This window comes from Lissotriton vulgaris, chromosome 5 (genome assembly GCF_964263255.1).
Source record: "Lissotriton vulgaris chromosome 5, aLisVul1.2, whole genome shotgun sequence".
Classification (NCBI taxonomy): Eukaryota; Metazoa; Chordata; class Amphibia; order Caudata; family Salamandridae; genus Lissotriton; species Lissotriton vulgaris.
Genome location: NC_141693.1, coordinates 292,061,422 through 292,078,357, shown reverse-complemented (window position 1 = coordinate 292,078,357; position 16,936 = coordinate 292,061,422). Strand labels below are relative to the sequence as shown.

At 47.3% G+C, this 16,936-nt stretch overlaps 1 protein-coding gene across 1 annotated transcript in view; it reads right to left on the bottom strand.

Annotated features, from left to right (window-relative positions):
* The window catches only part of TNFRSF4 (TNF receptor superfamily member 4), a 94,323-nt gene that overhangs the window by 2,328 nt on the left and 75,059 nt on the right, over window positions 1-16,936 (bottom strand). Inside the window, exon 6 of the mRNA XM_086921471.1 lies at window positions 2,383-2,502. Coding sequence (XP_086777597.1) covers window positions 2,383-2,502 — 120 coding nt within the window. The remainder of the gene's footprint in view (window positions 1-2,382; window positions 2,503-16,936) is intronic.

The following is a 16,936-nucleotide window of genomic DNA, read 5'->3' as shown; positions in this document are numbered from 1 at the left end:
ACAGACTCGTGAGAAAGTCACTAAACATTTGTAAGCAGTCATTGCAATGCACAAATAAACGCAAATACAAATAAAATAAAATTAAAATAAAAATAAAAATAAAATAAAATAAAATTTATTTATCTTCTTTTCAAAAAGCATTTAAAAATATGTGCTATTTATTTTTATTTTATTTTATTTGTATTTGCGTTTATTTGTGCATTGCAATGACTGCTAACAAATGTTTAGTGACTTTCTCACGAGTCTGTTTACCATGTTGTTTGAAGGTCATGTGACCATACTTAAGCAATGGAAACACTCACACTCACGCTCGTGATCAAGAGGTTTTACCTCGAAACGCGTTGGGAAGGAGCTAAGAATTAAAGCTCTTTGAAAACTGCAAAGCTGGCCTGGACATTCCTTTTTTCATTGTGTGGAATCGATTTTGGATATATATATATATATATATATATATATATATATATATATATATCTCCACCACAGTTGCCCATGTGGGGAGCCACACACCTCCAGAATCACACCACTTCGTGGGCGGGCGTGTTAGCAGCAGGCACTCCGCACTCCTTATCGCCATACGCGTTTCGAGCTTTTGGCAGCTCTTGTTCACTGGCATGAATGGACAGGAAGCTGGTAACAAAGAAACTGCATTTTATTAAATAATTGGAATCCCGCCCCAGATTGAACAACCAATCAAATAAACACGTGCATGTAATTCAGCTGACTTTTTTCCTGTTTTTGCAGCCAGTGAACAAGGGCGCAGGGACGCTCGAACCGCGTATGGCACCACAGGAGATTGAATGTTTCTCACCGCGAAGCTGCTGCCGGTGGACCGTGTGTGTGAACCCTCTCATGTGCGGCATTCCTACGAGGGCAACCCTTTCTTGGAATTACTATGTGGCCAGTCCAGCCACGGGAATGCCCCGCCGCTGCTTCAGGCGGACCTCAGCTGTTCAGGAACTCGAGCGGCAAGAGAGGACGAGGGGGGCCTGATCCACTGGGAATATTGGCAACCGAGCGGTGCTGTTCATCTCTCTCCACCCACTTGGGACATTATTTTAAAACAGAATCACAGGGGCACCCACTGGGGTAATGCATGGAGTTGGTGGCATTGGGAACAGCAAATACCAGAATGCTTTGCCACAGCCCATTGGGGCGTGACTCGAACAATCAATCAAATAAACACGTGCATGTAATTCAGCTGACTGTTTTCCTGTTTGTGCAGCCAGTGAACAAGGGCGCAGGGACGCTCAAAACGCGTATGGCACCACAGGAGATTGAATGTTTCTCACCGCGAAGCTACTGCCGGTGGACCGTGTGTGTGAATCCCCTCATGTGCGGCATTCCTACGTTGTTGGAAATATATATATATATATATATATATATATATTTTTTTTTTATTTTTTTTTTATATATATATATTTATATATATATATATCTACAACTATGGAAGCCTGCAGGGAAGTGCTGGTACTGATGCCAGACAGTTCTACTAAGTTCTACTATGACAGGTCGCGACGGAAGTGCTGGTACTGTTCTACTACAAGGATAACTGTCCTGAAGAAAAGTCACTATACTCTCCCAATAAAATATAGAAGTTCAGTCAAGTTTTGCCGTCATTGTCCGGTACTAATATAGAAACCCTTCTGAGAACTTTTGGTAATGCAACATTAAACATATGACTGTGTTGTGAAGATGTGTCAGTACTAATGTAGTGGTGACATGATAGACTGTAGAAGTAAATTTCACTAGACAGCCTAGTTTGCTCTGTTACCATGATCAATTAGCCAAATCCTAGTTCCACACCTTGCACTCTTTCTCCATCCACTCCATGACAATGAGTTCCTGGAGCAAATGATTCCATTCCCACTGCTGCTTAATTAGGGGCGTAGCTTAGTCAGATAGTTTGAGGGGTGTGGAACAGAGATTTCCCAACCATCTCTGATATTGAAATGGCAAAATAGATGAAAAATAGTTTTAAATTTAAAGGCTTCTCTGCACCATATAAGAGCCATCCAGTCCTTTGTTTATTCTTGGGCTGTTTGTGTGAGAGACAAGAAGAGAGGAGGGCGTTTACAAGCTCTGCAGAATTTCACAGAGGTCTGTGTCTATGCTATGAGGGCTGCTAATCCTAGTGGAAACCCAACCACAGACACTTCTAGCCCGCATGGAGGCCCCTGGACCCAACTAAACCCAACAGAATCAATTTATTAGAGGGGTTATCACACCTCAAATACCACTACCCCAGAGCTACGCCCTGAGCTTAGAATACCTCAATAGAACAGAGAGAGCTCCAAAGGAAAAAAGTTTTGTTGTATGCAGAAATTCCTTGGACCCCTCGTAGCCCATATCCAGAAATGCATGGTGTGCTCAAGCAAGACTTACCGTTAGTCCTGACTGCAACTGGACCCTTCTTCTTCGAACATCTTTGGAGAACAAAGACAAAACTGGCGACTCCTGAGATGGCGAGGATAGTCAGGATGAGGATCACCGCAAACCAAAAACCTAGGTGTTGGGAAGTAGAAAAGCATAGACGTCATCTTAAGTAAGTAGATACAAAAATTACTTGAAATCTACCCAATGGCAATGCTCAGAGTCTGGCCCACCGGTGCATTAGACATATGCCAGGGTTGATAAATTCCTCTAAATATCTATATACATTCTTCTATCGAGCTAGCAGTGGCATATTGATCTACCGAGCTGAGAGTGATACATTTCTCTAAGGAGCTATGAGGGATGCAGTTGTTTTAGGTGCCATAAGTGGTACTCTTCTTTCAGGAATAATTGGCAAGGCACCCCCAAATCAGGGGAGTTGTGCCTATGGCAGTCGCATTGGACTAACCAGGAGTTTGGGGGAGGTGGTGTGTGCCAGTATTGGCGTCAGGGATTGGGTCTCAGGCATGCAGTGACTCTGAATCGGTCTAAGCACTTCTGGGTCACATCCGTTCCAGTTTGTGCTGGGCCCGTGCATAGAAGGGGCTGCAGAATGGCAAAGGTGGTACCTTTCCGCTGGCCACTTCGCCCAACATGAAGCCGCTAATCCCCCGTTGAGTGTACCAGAACAACTTTTGTTTGTTTGGGCATTTTTCTGCTTTTGTCTCTCTTCATTGCAGGCACACTGTTGATATGTCCGCTGCGCTCTCTGCATTCCCCCGACCAAGTCAGCAGTAATAATCTGGCCATATGCCGGGAGCCGCACTGACTTGAGTTTTTACTCACCTGACCATGGTGCACGTGCCCATGGTGCCGGCTCTGGCTCCGGGAGGCCTTGGTGAGGGGGAAGGGACTTGTGGGCCTGTAATTGGTTCTTAGTAAATAGATTTCACAGCTTGCACTTTGATTTTGGCTGGGAGATCGTTTTTGGATCTCGCCTGAGACAGCATCTCTTCGAGACATTTAGTAAGTGGCTTTTAAAAGTGCCACCACGGGCTTTTGCTGGCCTCCAGCTTGCGTTCACGAGTTTGTGCACGTGCACAGCTGCCATCTGTGTTTTTATTGCTGTAATGAGGCTCCTCTGCTTGCACTCCCCCTCCCGTCTACTCTTAGTCAGTTTCATTTGTGTCTTCTATCACTGTGAATGCTCCTGCTTCCACCAGGCACACACCCCACCAGCCGTCAATGCATGCTTCCACCAGGCATACTGATGTAAATGAAGATGGAGAGATCATGGAAGGTTATAAGGCATTTATTATGCACTACAGAGAAAAGCTGGTGATCCCATCAGAAAGCAGAGAGCTAACTGACTGGGCAGAATACAGTGGATAATGACATCAAGGAAATGGAATGTTAAACTTAAAGTGATACAGCAAAACATAAGTGAAGAGAATACAACACATACACACCACCAGCCGTCAATGCACGCTTCCACACCACCAGCGGTCAGTGCACGTTTCCACCAGGCACACACACCACCAGCCGTCAGAGCACGCTTCCACCAGGCAGGCACACACATCACAAGCCGCCATTGCATGCTTCCACCAGGCACACACCACCAGCTGTCAGTGCACGCTTCCACCAGGCACACACACCACCAGCTGTCAGCACACGCTTCCACCGGGCACAAACACCACCAGCCGCCAGTGCACGCTTTCACCGGGCACACACACCACCAGCTGTCAGCACACGCTTCCACCGGGCACAAACACCACCAGCCGCCAGTGCACGCTTTCACCGGGCACACACACCACCAGCCATCAGTGCACACTTTCACCAGGCACACACACCACCAGCCGTCATTGCACGCTTTCACCGGGCACACACACCACCAGTTGTCAGTGCACGCTTCCACCAGACACACACACCCCCAGCTGTAAGTGCACGCTTCCACCAGGCACACACACCACCAGCCATCAGTGCACGCTTCCACCAGGCACACACACCACCAGCCGTCAGTGCACGCTTTCACCGAGCACACACACCACCAGCCATCAGTGCACGCTTTCACCGGGCACAAACACCACCAGCCGTCAGTGCACACTTCCACCAGGCACACACATTACCAGCCATCACACACTATCAGCCATCGGTGCATGCTTCCACCAGGCACACACCACCAGCCATCAGTGCACACTTTCACCAGGTACACACACACCAGCAGCCGTTGGTGCACGAGTTCACCAGGCACATACTTCACCAGCGGCCAGTGCACGCTTCCACCAGGCACACACACCACCAGCCATCAGTGCACACTTCCACCAGGCACACACACCACCAGCCGTCAGTGCACACTTCCACCAGGCACACACACCACCAGCCGTCAGTGCGCGCTTTCACTGGGCACACACACCAGCCGTCAGTGCACGCTTTCCCCAGGAATGACTGCTTCCTACAACCAGAATGGAAACAACATTCAGAGCAATGAAAACAAGTTCATTTAATGCAAAGAACTGTTAACAAAAACCATGTCCAGCTATTGTAGATCTAGCAACTTAAACAAAACAGCAACAAAAAACAAACAAGCATTGGCATAGCCAATAGGTCTCGCTTTTTGGACCCTATAAGTATTTAGTTATGCAGCAGAATATCCTTGGTGCAAAAACACCAACTGTTTCATGGCTAAACACTTATAAGGTCCCAAATGCGAGACCTATTGGCTATGCCAATGCTTGTTTAAGCCTGGCATTTGATTTTGGCTGGGAGGTCAGCCTTGGCTTGTGGCACTGCTGCTCGGGGGACTGAAAAGTAGGTGGGTTTCCCTGTGCTGTGTTGTGGGAAGTGGTGGTGTCTTATGGGCTACAGGGGTTTCCTGGGATTCTGTGGCTTGTGAGTGTTACGTTTTGTGCATTACCTACTCACCCGTATTTTAGAAGGCATGGTTTGTTTTTTGTGCAGTTTTTTGTGGGGCATTGTTTGATTCTTCTGTGGGTGCAGAGATGCCAGGGAGAGTGCAGAAGGGCGCGAAGCGCACGCTCATGAAAGTGCTTTTGGACGCTATGATGCGCAGGATGAATGCTATGGATGAGTCCCGGGTGGCATTAAGGGAGCGCCGACCTGCGGAGAGGCAGGGGGGGGTGGTGGAGTCATCAGGGGAGAGGCACAGGAGAGCGGCAGTGGCCCCTAAGTCAGCTTTTCCCCCTGTCCCGAAGAGAGCTAGGTGACTGCAAGAAGGGGGTAGAGAGGCTCCCTGGGGCGCATCCCGGCGAGGAAGTAGCTGCTCCCTCGGAGAGGAGAGAGTGGGGTGCCAGTGGAGGCGTCGCCGAGGGAGTTGCCTTGGGGGCCGGGTGCCTTGGGCCCAGTGTTAGCACAAATTAGTGTCTTAGCCGTAATGGGTGCAGTAGCTGGTGGAGGGAGTTTGCAGAGTGGCAATAGTTGTTTGGCAGTAGGGGTGACTCAGATGGGGTCTCCCAGCCCGCCAGATTTAGTGACCAATCTGGCCAACGTTCTGCCATGGCTTTCAAGGTGCAGGATGCTTTCTGGCCCCAAATGGGGGGGGGGGGGTCGTCTTGCCACTGGAGGCGATGATCTTGAAAAGGCTCGGAGGATGGTCGTACACTTTGAGGTGTCAGTGCCTCAAGTTGTTCAAACAGGCCCAGCTGCATTGGCAGGGGTACCAGGCACCTCATCAGGGGTCTTAGTGTGTCAGGTCACCGGGGTTACTCGGGCGACGAGCCAGGGGCCATCAGTGGCTGGCAAAATCCTACTTGAGGGTGCACAGCGCAGTGCAGCAGCAACAGGGGCTGCTCCAAAGGCCCAGGATCCTCCGAATCCAGGCACGACAACTCTGTTGCAGAGTTTAGGTTTAGGGGAGGTACAGTCGGGACATGACCAGCTTGGCTCGCATGTCATGGCTGAGGTGAATAAAAAAATTTGGAGAGAGGCATATGTTGACAATTTTGACTTACACCAGAATGTTGTTCGATCACTAACCTGAACGACCCCCGCTATATTCTTCCATCCATGATGCTGTGTTCTTAGGCGCCGGGAAACCCTTTTTGGGTAGCTGTTTGCACCATACAAGCTTAAAAATAAAATAATAAAATAAATAATAAATGTGCCTGTTAGGGAGGAAGCACAGCAGTGCAAGCAGTGTTTTCATTCCAGGGACTGCGACCACTGGCCATACAAGAAGAGGGGGGAGGAAACGTTAGTGTTTTGGTTAATAGGGTTCTCGATTCATCAGGCAATCCTGGCTGAATATTTTAATAATCTGGGCATGCAATTGGCGTGTGACCAAAGCAGGATTGCATGCGCACATGACAAATATGGGGGCATGGGATAGAAGGAGTATGACTGAGAGTTCAGGAGGGTTAAGGCAACTTGCCCCACTTTGGACTGGAATCAAGCTGATGTTGTCCTATGGCTTCACCAAATGAAGGATCAGCACCTGGACGCTGACCCCCAGTCAGCCCTTTCGCTCAGGTTCCTTTTGCAGCCCGTGGAGGGGGGACAGGCATGTTGGGATTTCAACAAGCGTTCCTGTTCCAGGCCTCACGGTACAGTCAAGTTCAAACACGCTTGCTCCTTCTGCTGCTTGTCCTCACATCCAGAGTCAAAGTGTTTCAGGAAGTCCAAGGATAAAGGGGGCAAAAAACAGCATTGATGACCCACTTTTAGTCAAGGCCCCCTCCCCGATCAATTGGTTGGCAATGGTCCAATGGCTTAATGTGCAGAGTAACCCGGTAGCAGCCCAGGGCTTGTTAGAAGGTTTCAGAGAAGGTTTCCAGATACCAGCCCTGGGATGTGTGGGCATGTCCTACTGCAAGAACCAGCAGTCCCTAAGGTCAAGCCGGGAGGAAGCTGAGGCAAAGATTGTCAAGGAGGTGGGTCTGGCGAGAGAGGGCGGCCCGGATGATTTAGTACCCCTGGAAGGCTTTGCTCTCCCTTAGGGGTAGGGCCCAGGAAGGATCCCGGGGAGTTTAAATTAATATGTAACCTCTCCGCTCCTAGGGGTCAGCTAGTAAACAAGGCAATGGATTGGACATTATATTGTGTACGGTATGATTCCTTAGACCAGGTGAGTGTCATGATCCAAGAGTTGGGGCGAGGCACTCCCCTGAAAATGTCAGACATATAAGCTTTCTGCTTACTCCCTGTGCACAAACAGGATTTTCACCTGCTAGGTTTCCAGCTTGAGGGAGTATTATTTTGATAAATGCATGCCTATGGGTTGCTCGGTATCTGGTCCTATTTCGAGAAGGTCAGTTCCTTCCTCGAATGGGCATTCAGGCGGAGAAATGGCCACCTGTGAGTCATGGATTATCTGGATGATTTCCTCCTCTTGAGTTGTCCTGGTCTGCACAAATGCATTGGAGTCTTTCAATGCATTAATGAGGCAATTTAGGGTTACCTTAGCAAGAGGCAAGACTGTGGGGCCTGCAACGGGCATTGAGCTCCTTGGGACTGAACTAGATTCAGAGGCTGGTGTGTCACAGCTCCCCTAACGTTCCCCAGGCCTTGCAGGATTGTTTGGGTACAAAGAAGGTCATGTTACATCAGTTGCAGAAGGTGGTTGGGAAGCTCGAATTTCACTTTAAGATTCATTCCCATGGTCTGACCATTCTCGTTATCCATTGCACAGGCAATGGTTGGCCTGAGATAGAAGCAACTCTACACCAGTTTGTCAAGCAAGGTTCGGCAGAACATGTGCATTAGGCTGGCATTTCCGAGGGACTTCAATTGCATGGTGGTGTGGCTCAGCCCCGGCAGGGCCAGCAAGGAGCTAGATCTCTTCAAGGATGCTGCAGGCAGCATAGGCTTTTCTGCCATCCTGGGCCTGGCTTGGTGCGCACAATGCTGGCCTCCTACCTGGGTGGAGTTTGGGCTGGTCACCAACATTGGTTTCCTTGAAATCTTTCCAATCCTGGTGGTGTTGTCTATTTCGCCAGACCAGTTCCACAACAATTCAACCATGTTTTGGTTAAATAATATGATGGTGGTATAATGCATTGCTCAACAAGCAGCCAAATGTGAGATGATACTCCGGTTACTGAAGGAGATTGTGCTACAATGCTTGAAACTTAATGCCTTGTTTAGGGCCAAGCATGTCACGGGTGTGTTGAATAATGCTGGTGATGCTCTATCTCGTTTCAAGCTGCAGGTTTTCAGGTCTTACCACTCAGATGCAGTCTAATTCCTGACACCTTTTCTGGACCATTTGTGGCAACTTGATGCCCAAGCCTACCGGGCCTCGTGGATGCCAGTTTAGCACCCAGGATGAGGCGTGCCTATGAGGGGGCATTCAACGCATACTGTAGGGGGGAGGGTTTAGCTTTCATCTTCTTCTGGTCTGTCATTGTTGGGAGCCCTATGGGATAAGGGGCACCCTGTAGCTTGCGAGTGATGCCACATGGCAGTGACTTTCTTCTTTTTTAGAATGCGTGGTCACCTAAATGTAACCAGATCATTCCAGTCTTGAGGGATGTTATGTTATGTGTTATGTTAGAAGTTTTCTAAAGCGCACAGCTGCCCCAGCAAAGGGGCGTCCCGGCGCTATCAGATCTACAAGTACAACAGTCCAGAGAGGTCAAAGCACAGAAACAGTCAGGCCTATATCCTATACTGAGGAGAAAAGGAAAGTTTTGATGGCTTTCCGGAAAGCGAGCAGGTCGTCCATGCCCCTGATCTGTGCCGGCATAGAATTTCATATCTTGGCGGCCAGATGACAGAACGAGCGCCCCCCTGCACGGCAGCGTTTGAACCGCGGTACAGTCGCCGTGTGCTGTCCCAGCGAACGCAGCTGATGGTGAGGAACATACGGGCTCATAAGATCGCGCAGAAGCGCCGGGCTGCCAGATTTTAAAATCTTAAAGGATAGTCAAAGAGCTTTAAACTGGATCCGCTTGTCAATCGGAAGCCAATGCAGCCCTTGAATTGTAGCCCCAATCGAACAGTAGCGGGGGAGACCTATCAGAGTTCTGGCTGCAGAATTTTGAACTCTTTGTAATCGCCGTATCTCTGCTTTATTAGCCCCTAAAAGCAGAGAGCTAGCATAATCTAGATGGGAGAGTAGAGTAGACTGCACAATAAGCTGTCGTACTACTGGATCAAATAATTTTAAGAGAGGTTTAAGACCCCTTAGCAGTCCTATACAAGTAGCAGCAGTTATCTTAGATGGGGCTGGATGCTAAGCGTGGACTCCATCCAGACCCCCAGGTTCTTCACCACTGACTTAGGCATGGGCATAGGACCAAGAGGTGCTGGCCACCAATGTTCATTCCAAAGGCCAGTATTTTTACCTACCAGCATAACCTCAGTTTTGCTCGCGTTTAGTTGTAAATAATTTTCTGCCATCCATTGAGCCACTGCTGCCATCCCGACTCTGAATCTGGTAGCCGCTAATGATGGTCCCTCAGCTAAGGTGATGACAAGCTGGGTGTCGTCTGCATAGGACACCATCGTAAGGTCCCATTTCTTAGCGACAGCAGCCAGAGGCTGTACATAGAGGTTAAACAGAGACGGGCTCAATGCTGAGCCCTGCGGGACCCCCTGTCCGATGGAGTGGGATTGAGAGAGGAACAGAGGGGCCGACACGCGGAAAGATCTCTCTGTCAGGAATGACCTGAACCACTCTAAGGCAGTACCGATGACCCCTGCTGCCTCCAAACGATGGAGAAGGATGCCATGTGACACCGTTTCAAAGGCAGCGCTGAGATCCAACAGAATCAGCGCTGCACTTTTACCAGCATCCAGGACGGCCCGAAGATGTTCTGTGGTAGCTAGCAGGGCCGTTTCGGTGCTATGGCCAGATTGAAAACCGTTCTGTGACGGGTCCAGAATGTTCTGGAAGCTCAGGAATTGGGATAAGGTGTTATTAACATGGCTTCTGCAATCGTGGCCACCCAAGGAAGAAGTGAAATTGGCCTAAAGTTCTCAGGTTTTGAGGGGTCCAGCGAAGGCTTCTTGATAATAGGTGATACCCAGGCCTGTTTCCAGGCCCCTGGAACGGTAGCCGTGGAGAAGGACAGGTTTAGTATTTGACATAGCGGCTGCCGAAAAAGCGGAAGTGATTCAATAAATTGGGGCGGCCTCATAGGATCAGAGGGGGAACCAGATTTAATTCTACCACCCAATCTGGTAAATTCCTCCTCAGAAATCTCCGGAATATCTGATAGCGTAGGGCAAGATTCATCTCTAGCCGATGACAAGGTGACAACAGGGGCCACGTGTGGAAAGGATAAGGATGGCAGTGTTTGCGGGGACCAAGCAAGATGCCAGACGCCCCATTGATATCGGCATGCTGGCGGCAGTCCTGTGCATCCTAGGTAATATCTGTAGGTCTGCAGAAGAGGCCTGCATGTTCAGGTGAGTGTATACGCTAGCCTTCTAGTAGCTTTCAGGGATAGCAAATTGATGGCCAAGAACAAGGACATTCAAGGGGGACTGCAGCTGGCCCATGTGCAATGTTTGGAGGGTTCTTTTACTATTACGCTACTGGCTCCAAGACAGGGAAGCAGGCGTGTCCACATCATCTTGCATAGGGCACTTGGCAATTCCTGCTGTCCTGTGGATGACCTCAAATTATTTGGCTCATAGGCCCATTGGGGCATGGGGGCATCCTCCTAGTGCATGCCGATGTGTCTCCCTTGATGAGATTTCAGTTTCCAAGGTGCTTCAGTTGGCGCTCAGAGGCGGCGGGATTTGACTCCATGGAGTTCGGTTCTCACTCATTCAGGATTGGGTTAGCCACTGCGGCAACAGCAATGGGAATCTCGGGTCAGGCGGAGCAGAGGAACAGCAGATGGTCCTCCAATTGTTATGAGTTATGTTAGTTTTCACATGCTGTAGGATTGCTGCTAACCGTCATGTGTTTTCCTTCTCTCCCAATTTTCCTGCCCTGTGACACAGGTGGAAAGTCTGAAGTGCCAAGTCGACTGCCGGATTTTTGTCCAAACCTGGTGCATGCTGAGGTGACAGAGTTGACAGAAGTATTGGTAATAGGAAATTCTTATGTGCAGCAGGTTAAGAAGGTTTATTTTGCAGGTAGCTTCGAGGATTGGGCCCCCAGGCGGGCTACCATGTATCTTTCCATGGGCAAGGAGGGCCATGTTGGCACATTGGGCTGGTTGGAAAAGACACTCCCTCAGTCAATCATCGCTTGGTACCACATCATCCCACGGTTACAATGGAGAAGGGGTGGGTCTGTCAGGAACATTAATCAGTTCATCAAGCGGCTTAGTAAGAAAGTTGATAAGCTTTTCAGATCGCCAAGATTGCGTATTATCCCACATGGGTGCATCCAAGGGGCTTTGTCCAGGATAGGGGTGCACCTCTCTAAACTTGGTAATTATATATTTTTCTTGGAAACGTCCTCACAATTGTGTACATCAGCCACTTTGACATGGCCATCGTGGGGGGAGGCCAGTTATTAGTGGAGCACTTCGGGTCCCTAGAAGGCAATCTTTTACTTGGGATAGGTGGGACAGCAGTCTCATGGGCCCTCCAGGGGGTGCTTGCATCAAGTCAGCTAGAGGCTGAGAGGTGTGGGAGTGCTCTCTGCCAACAGGCCATTACAGCCAATCTCCGCATTCGAACATGGGCCTCTAGCTAGCAAAGGCCCTTGGGGGGATAATGAGGGGTGCCCAAGGTAGGGAAACTGGCAGACAGACGGGCCCCCTGCACAAGCTTACTTGGGGGCGGGATGCAAGGGAATGGCTCCATTCTCTAAGGGAGGGGCCCACACAGGATGACCAGTCTACCTCACTCCTAGGCTCAATGCTGGATATGCAGAGACAAGGCTAGATACGGTAAGACATTTCATTGTATTAGAGTCTATGTTAAGGTTAACCATCCCTAAAAATAGTAAATGGCACTGTACATTTTTTATGGGGTTTCTGTGTATAATTATGTCAAGTGATATTGAGGGCACTAATTATTGTGAATTGTTTTGTTATAATTAATGTGGCCATGGCCTTACGACCCCTAACCCAAAAGGTTTTAGAAAGTGTTGTGTGTGCTGTCTTTAGCAATGAGGGATGGTGGAAGTGCAGGTGGGAGGGTCCGAGGTCAGTCATGAGGGGGTTGGGTCTCAGCGATACTTGGCCATATGACAAGTTGCCCCACATTGGGGGAGCCACGCCTATGGAGGTCGCGTCAGACCAGCCCGAGAGGTTGCGGGCTGCGGCGTGTGATGCTGCTGCCACCAGCCAGTATTGGCATCAGGGATTGTGCCTCGGGTGCGCGGTGACCCAGAAGCAGTCTACGCACTTCCAGGTCACTTCCTTTCAAGTTCGTGCCGGGCCCCACCCATAAAAAGGGGCTGTGGAAAGCTGAAGTAGTCTTTTTTCTGCTTGTCCGCTTTGCCAACAGGATGCCACTGGTCCCCCAATCGGGGAACCAGAACTACTTTTGTTTGTCCCACACACCTTCCCCTTAGACAGCAGATTGTTTCGTGGTTTAATTTTTCCTGTCTCAAGTTTGAAGTAATTTTCTCTTTCAGCTTCGCAATATTTAAGTTGACGTTTTTGTTAGCTCTTTTTTATTGGATGGGCATTAACTTTTCTTATTCAGCTATTTGGCGTTTTGTTTGTCGTATCTATTGATGTATCCTAGTTTGACGGGTGAGGTCATGATTGGTGGGGCACTTTGGGTCCATAGAAGCCGTCTTTTTACTTGAGATCGGTGAGACAGTGGTCTCACGGGGCCCTCCAGGGGTGCTTGCAGCAAATCGGCTGAAGACTTCAGGGTATAGGGGTGTGGGAGTGCTCGCTGCCAACAGGCCCTGATGGCCAATCTCCACACGGGCACGTGGTTACTAAGCTAGCACAGATCCTTAGGAGAAGAATGAGAGTATAGGGGCTGCCCGAGGTAGGTAACCTGATTGGTAGACGGGTCCCCTGCACAATCTTACTCCGGGGTGGGATGCAAGGGGTGGGCCCTCCCATGAGGAAGGGGCCCACACAGGTTGACTGATCATGTTCTCACTCGTACACTCAATGCTGGATACTCAGGGGGAAGGCTAGATATGGCTAGGTATTTCCATGTATTTGAGTCTATGTTAAGGTTAGCCATCCATCAAAATTGTAAATAATACTGTACGTTTTTTATGGGGTTTCCTCATATAATATTTGTAAAGTGATATTGAGTGCACTTTTCAATGAGTTATCACATAACAAACACGGACAGGGGTCTATGACCCTTAACTCAAAAAGCATTAGAAAGTGTGATGTTTGCTGTCTTTAGCAATGGGGGATGATGGAGCTACAGGTTTGAGGGTCCGAGGGCATTCATGGGGGTGGGGGCGGGGGGGGGGGGGTTGGGTCTCGGCAATACCTGGCCATAAGTGTTTTTGTTAAGAGAAAAATATGTAGGGGTTCTGCCCAAATCACCCTCCCATACCTGAGCAAGGGACATCAAATGATGTAAAAGTAAAGAAATTGGTACTAAGGGATCAATCCAACATTTAATTGCAAACAAGATATAATTGATTATCCTGTTGGTTACAAATATTTGAAATCAATAATGTTCACAAATTTATAATGACATATATACGAATCAAAAGACAAGGTGGAGCACAAGAAGAAAATTAAATAATATCAACAATTACTATATATAAACAAAAAGACTGTACAACCATGTAACAACCTAACTAGCATTCATCTCCATATACAATACAACATACAATATATATACATCACATCTACAATATATATACACTACATACACAAACAAGTATATATATATGTACCCTAAAGGAATATACAGAATGCTCACGGTATCCACTTCTAACTTAAAGTGATACACATCAAAGGAGGTCCTAACAGCGCCAGAGGTATAACTCCTCTAAAAAAAATATATTTATCGGGGCGCATGTGAAGGAGCATGAATGTATTATTTTAGGAGCTCAGACCTCCAGCATTGCACATTGTTTATACCGCCACAGATCAGCCTGGGCCTGAGGGAAGAAGCTGGTGTGCATGCTAATAACTTTGATCAGAGAAGGAGGAGGGGATGGGGCAGGTATTCATGATCGGAGAGCACCAACTCGATACATTGCCAGGTCCTGGCTTTCTGAATGTCCTGGTGTTACAAAGAGTGATCAATGTGTCTGGAGGATGCTTTTGGGGCTCATATACACACATGAGGCTGTATTGCAAGCCATTTCCCACTCTCATCAGTGCCTTACTGCAAGAAAAACGGTCCTTTTTAATGTACCAACTATGCTTACCACCCCCTCCTTTTGTTTTACACTTTTGCAATTTTGAGTCGTTTATATGGTTAACTACCTCTTAATATGTGGAACAGATGCATTTGATTTGTAATAGGTAAGATTACTTTAATTTATTTTAATATTTCCTTTAGTGATTACATCTAGTTTATTTTTGTTTTGGTATAGCGCTTACATCGTCATCAGCCTGCTTTAGAGCAATAAACATAACATGATATTACCTTGATTACTTCCAAACAGAAAAAGAGCAATACGAGTGCATTGCTTCTTAAAGCAACATTTGCATTCCTTAGGAATTTATTGCATGAGAGGTGTGACTGAAAGTTTATGGATGCATGCATTAAAAATGTGTGGTTCATATTAAAATATGCATGGTATAGCACATATTTACATGCATATCAACTGTACACTGAGGAAATGTAACTCAGCCATGACTGCAAAGGATTGGTAAACAGATTTTGACAACCCTTTTTACGATGAAGTGACACCCTTGTCAAGACAAATCAGTCACCCACCAAAGAGGTGTTCCCTTTGTTCAGGGTTCAAGGGAGGGCTCTGAGAGAGTCCTGCGCCAGTTGACTGGTTCTATACAAAAGGAATACATGAATGACTTATTATTGGATCCATTGTCTTGGGTTAGCGCTCAATCCTAGATCTTTTCCATGGACATCGTAAATCGACAGAGCTGCTCGCATGACCTCACGCCTGGTCCCACCAAAAAGTTGTGAACCAGGCTCCCATGAGTGTTTTATATACACTGTGGGTGCTACTAATACAAAAGGTTATAATGGTACACAACAAAACCTCTTCAATATGTTAGAGGTTGTCGCGGGTGACAGTGTGCTTTACAAATACACATAACATAACATAGTATTAGCAAAGCTACTGTGCAACCTAGCGCCAGAAAAAGCCCGCAGCAAGCTAGGCACTTTCCTAGTGCAACATTATTTTGTGGAGCACCTGAAGGACTTCTGCTGACCCACCTTGATTCTGAAGCTGGAGCTTGTTGCCTCCATCAATCTAACTGGTATTGCTTTCAAGGCCCTTGAGTGCAATGTATTTACCATGTAGTAATTTCACACCTATCATTGCAGATACTGGTGCATTGGTTATTCTGGGATAAAGTATTACAGGGATATCACGGGTTGGGACATAAGAAATGGGGAATAACCAGGGACATTTGTTTTATTGTATCAATTGGTGTAGTTTATTTCTCCAATTATGACCACATTCCCACCAAAGGGTTTCAGCTGGTTTTTGTGCTGAAATGTTAAATGTGGAGTGGTCTGAGAGGGCAGTTTGGGTGGGAAACAGGCAATGTATTATTTGCACAACACTTCTTATCCCGATACAGCAGTAGCTCCTTTTACCAGACTCATCGGGATTGCTAGGCTACTTGTAATGTCCCTTTATTAATAAACCGGTTCCTTGGCGATTGTGGGTATTATGTATACATTAAACAACCAGGGGTGATGGAGAGTGGGGGTAAATGGATACTCAACTGGGTCGCATTCATGATGTTCAGAGTTCAGCAAGAGGCAAGGAAGAATCTATTGCCACGTCATGCATTTCTGAAGTCATGTCTGAGTTGCTAATGATGTTTGAACAAGAAAGTGCCATCTGCAGAGTTGTCCTCCCTTTAAAAACTGCACAGCTTTCAAGTGACTCTGGATTGTGCTTCCAGTAGTAGTCTTTGTCACAGTGAACATAGGTAAGCGTCATCGTGCATTCTTGGTACCATACGCCAATCCTAGTATTTTGAAACACATCACATACCATTCTGTGACATGTAAAAATTTGACTGTAACCTGTAAAAATGGGTTAAAAAGTCTCTGCATGCAACCTGGGATGTATACTTTGTTTCTGGAAGACGTGTTCACTTGAGTAATTCAGGGACCTCCATATTACCTACATAAATTTGGATACCTACATTTATATTCGATTTTTCATCTAGTAAACTAGATTGTCTAGTTTTCTGATAATGTGTCTTTGACAATGTCATAAAGGGATTGATATAAGAGGGATTTACCATGGCTGTTTATTTGAGGATTTTACCTTGGAACCCTACCCGGAAACATTCTTTGAGATTTGACTCAGCATTTCCTGCAGTGCTCAGTGTACAGAAAACTGAATAAATACTTCAGGCTCTCAAACGGGTAAGGCAATGAACTTGTCGTGCGGTTTTACCTGTGCACCTACTAGCAGTCTAGAATATGTGCATATTCGAAAGTCCTGTTATTTTATTAATTCTACATTTATTTGGAAATGTTTACCTATTGTGATATTAATTCTCACTCTGATGTCATTGCAGGTCCAAGGACATATTATGGTGATCAT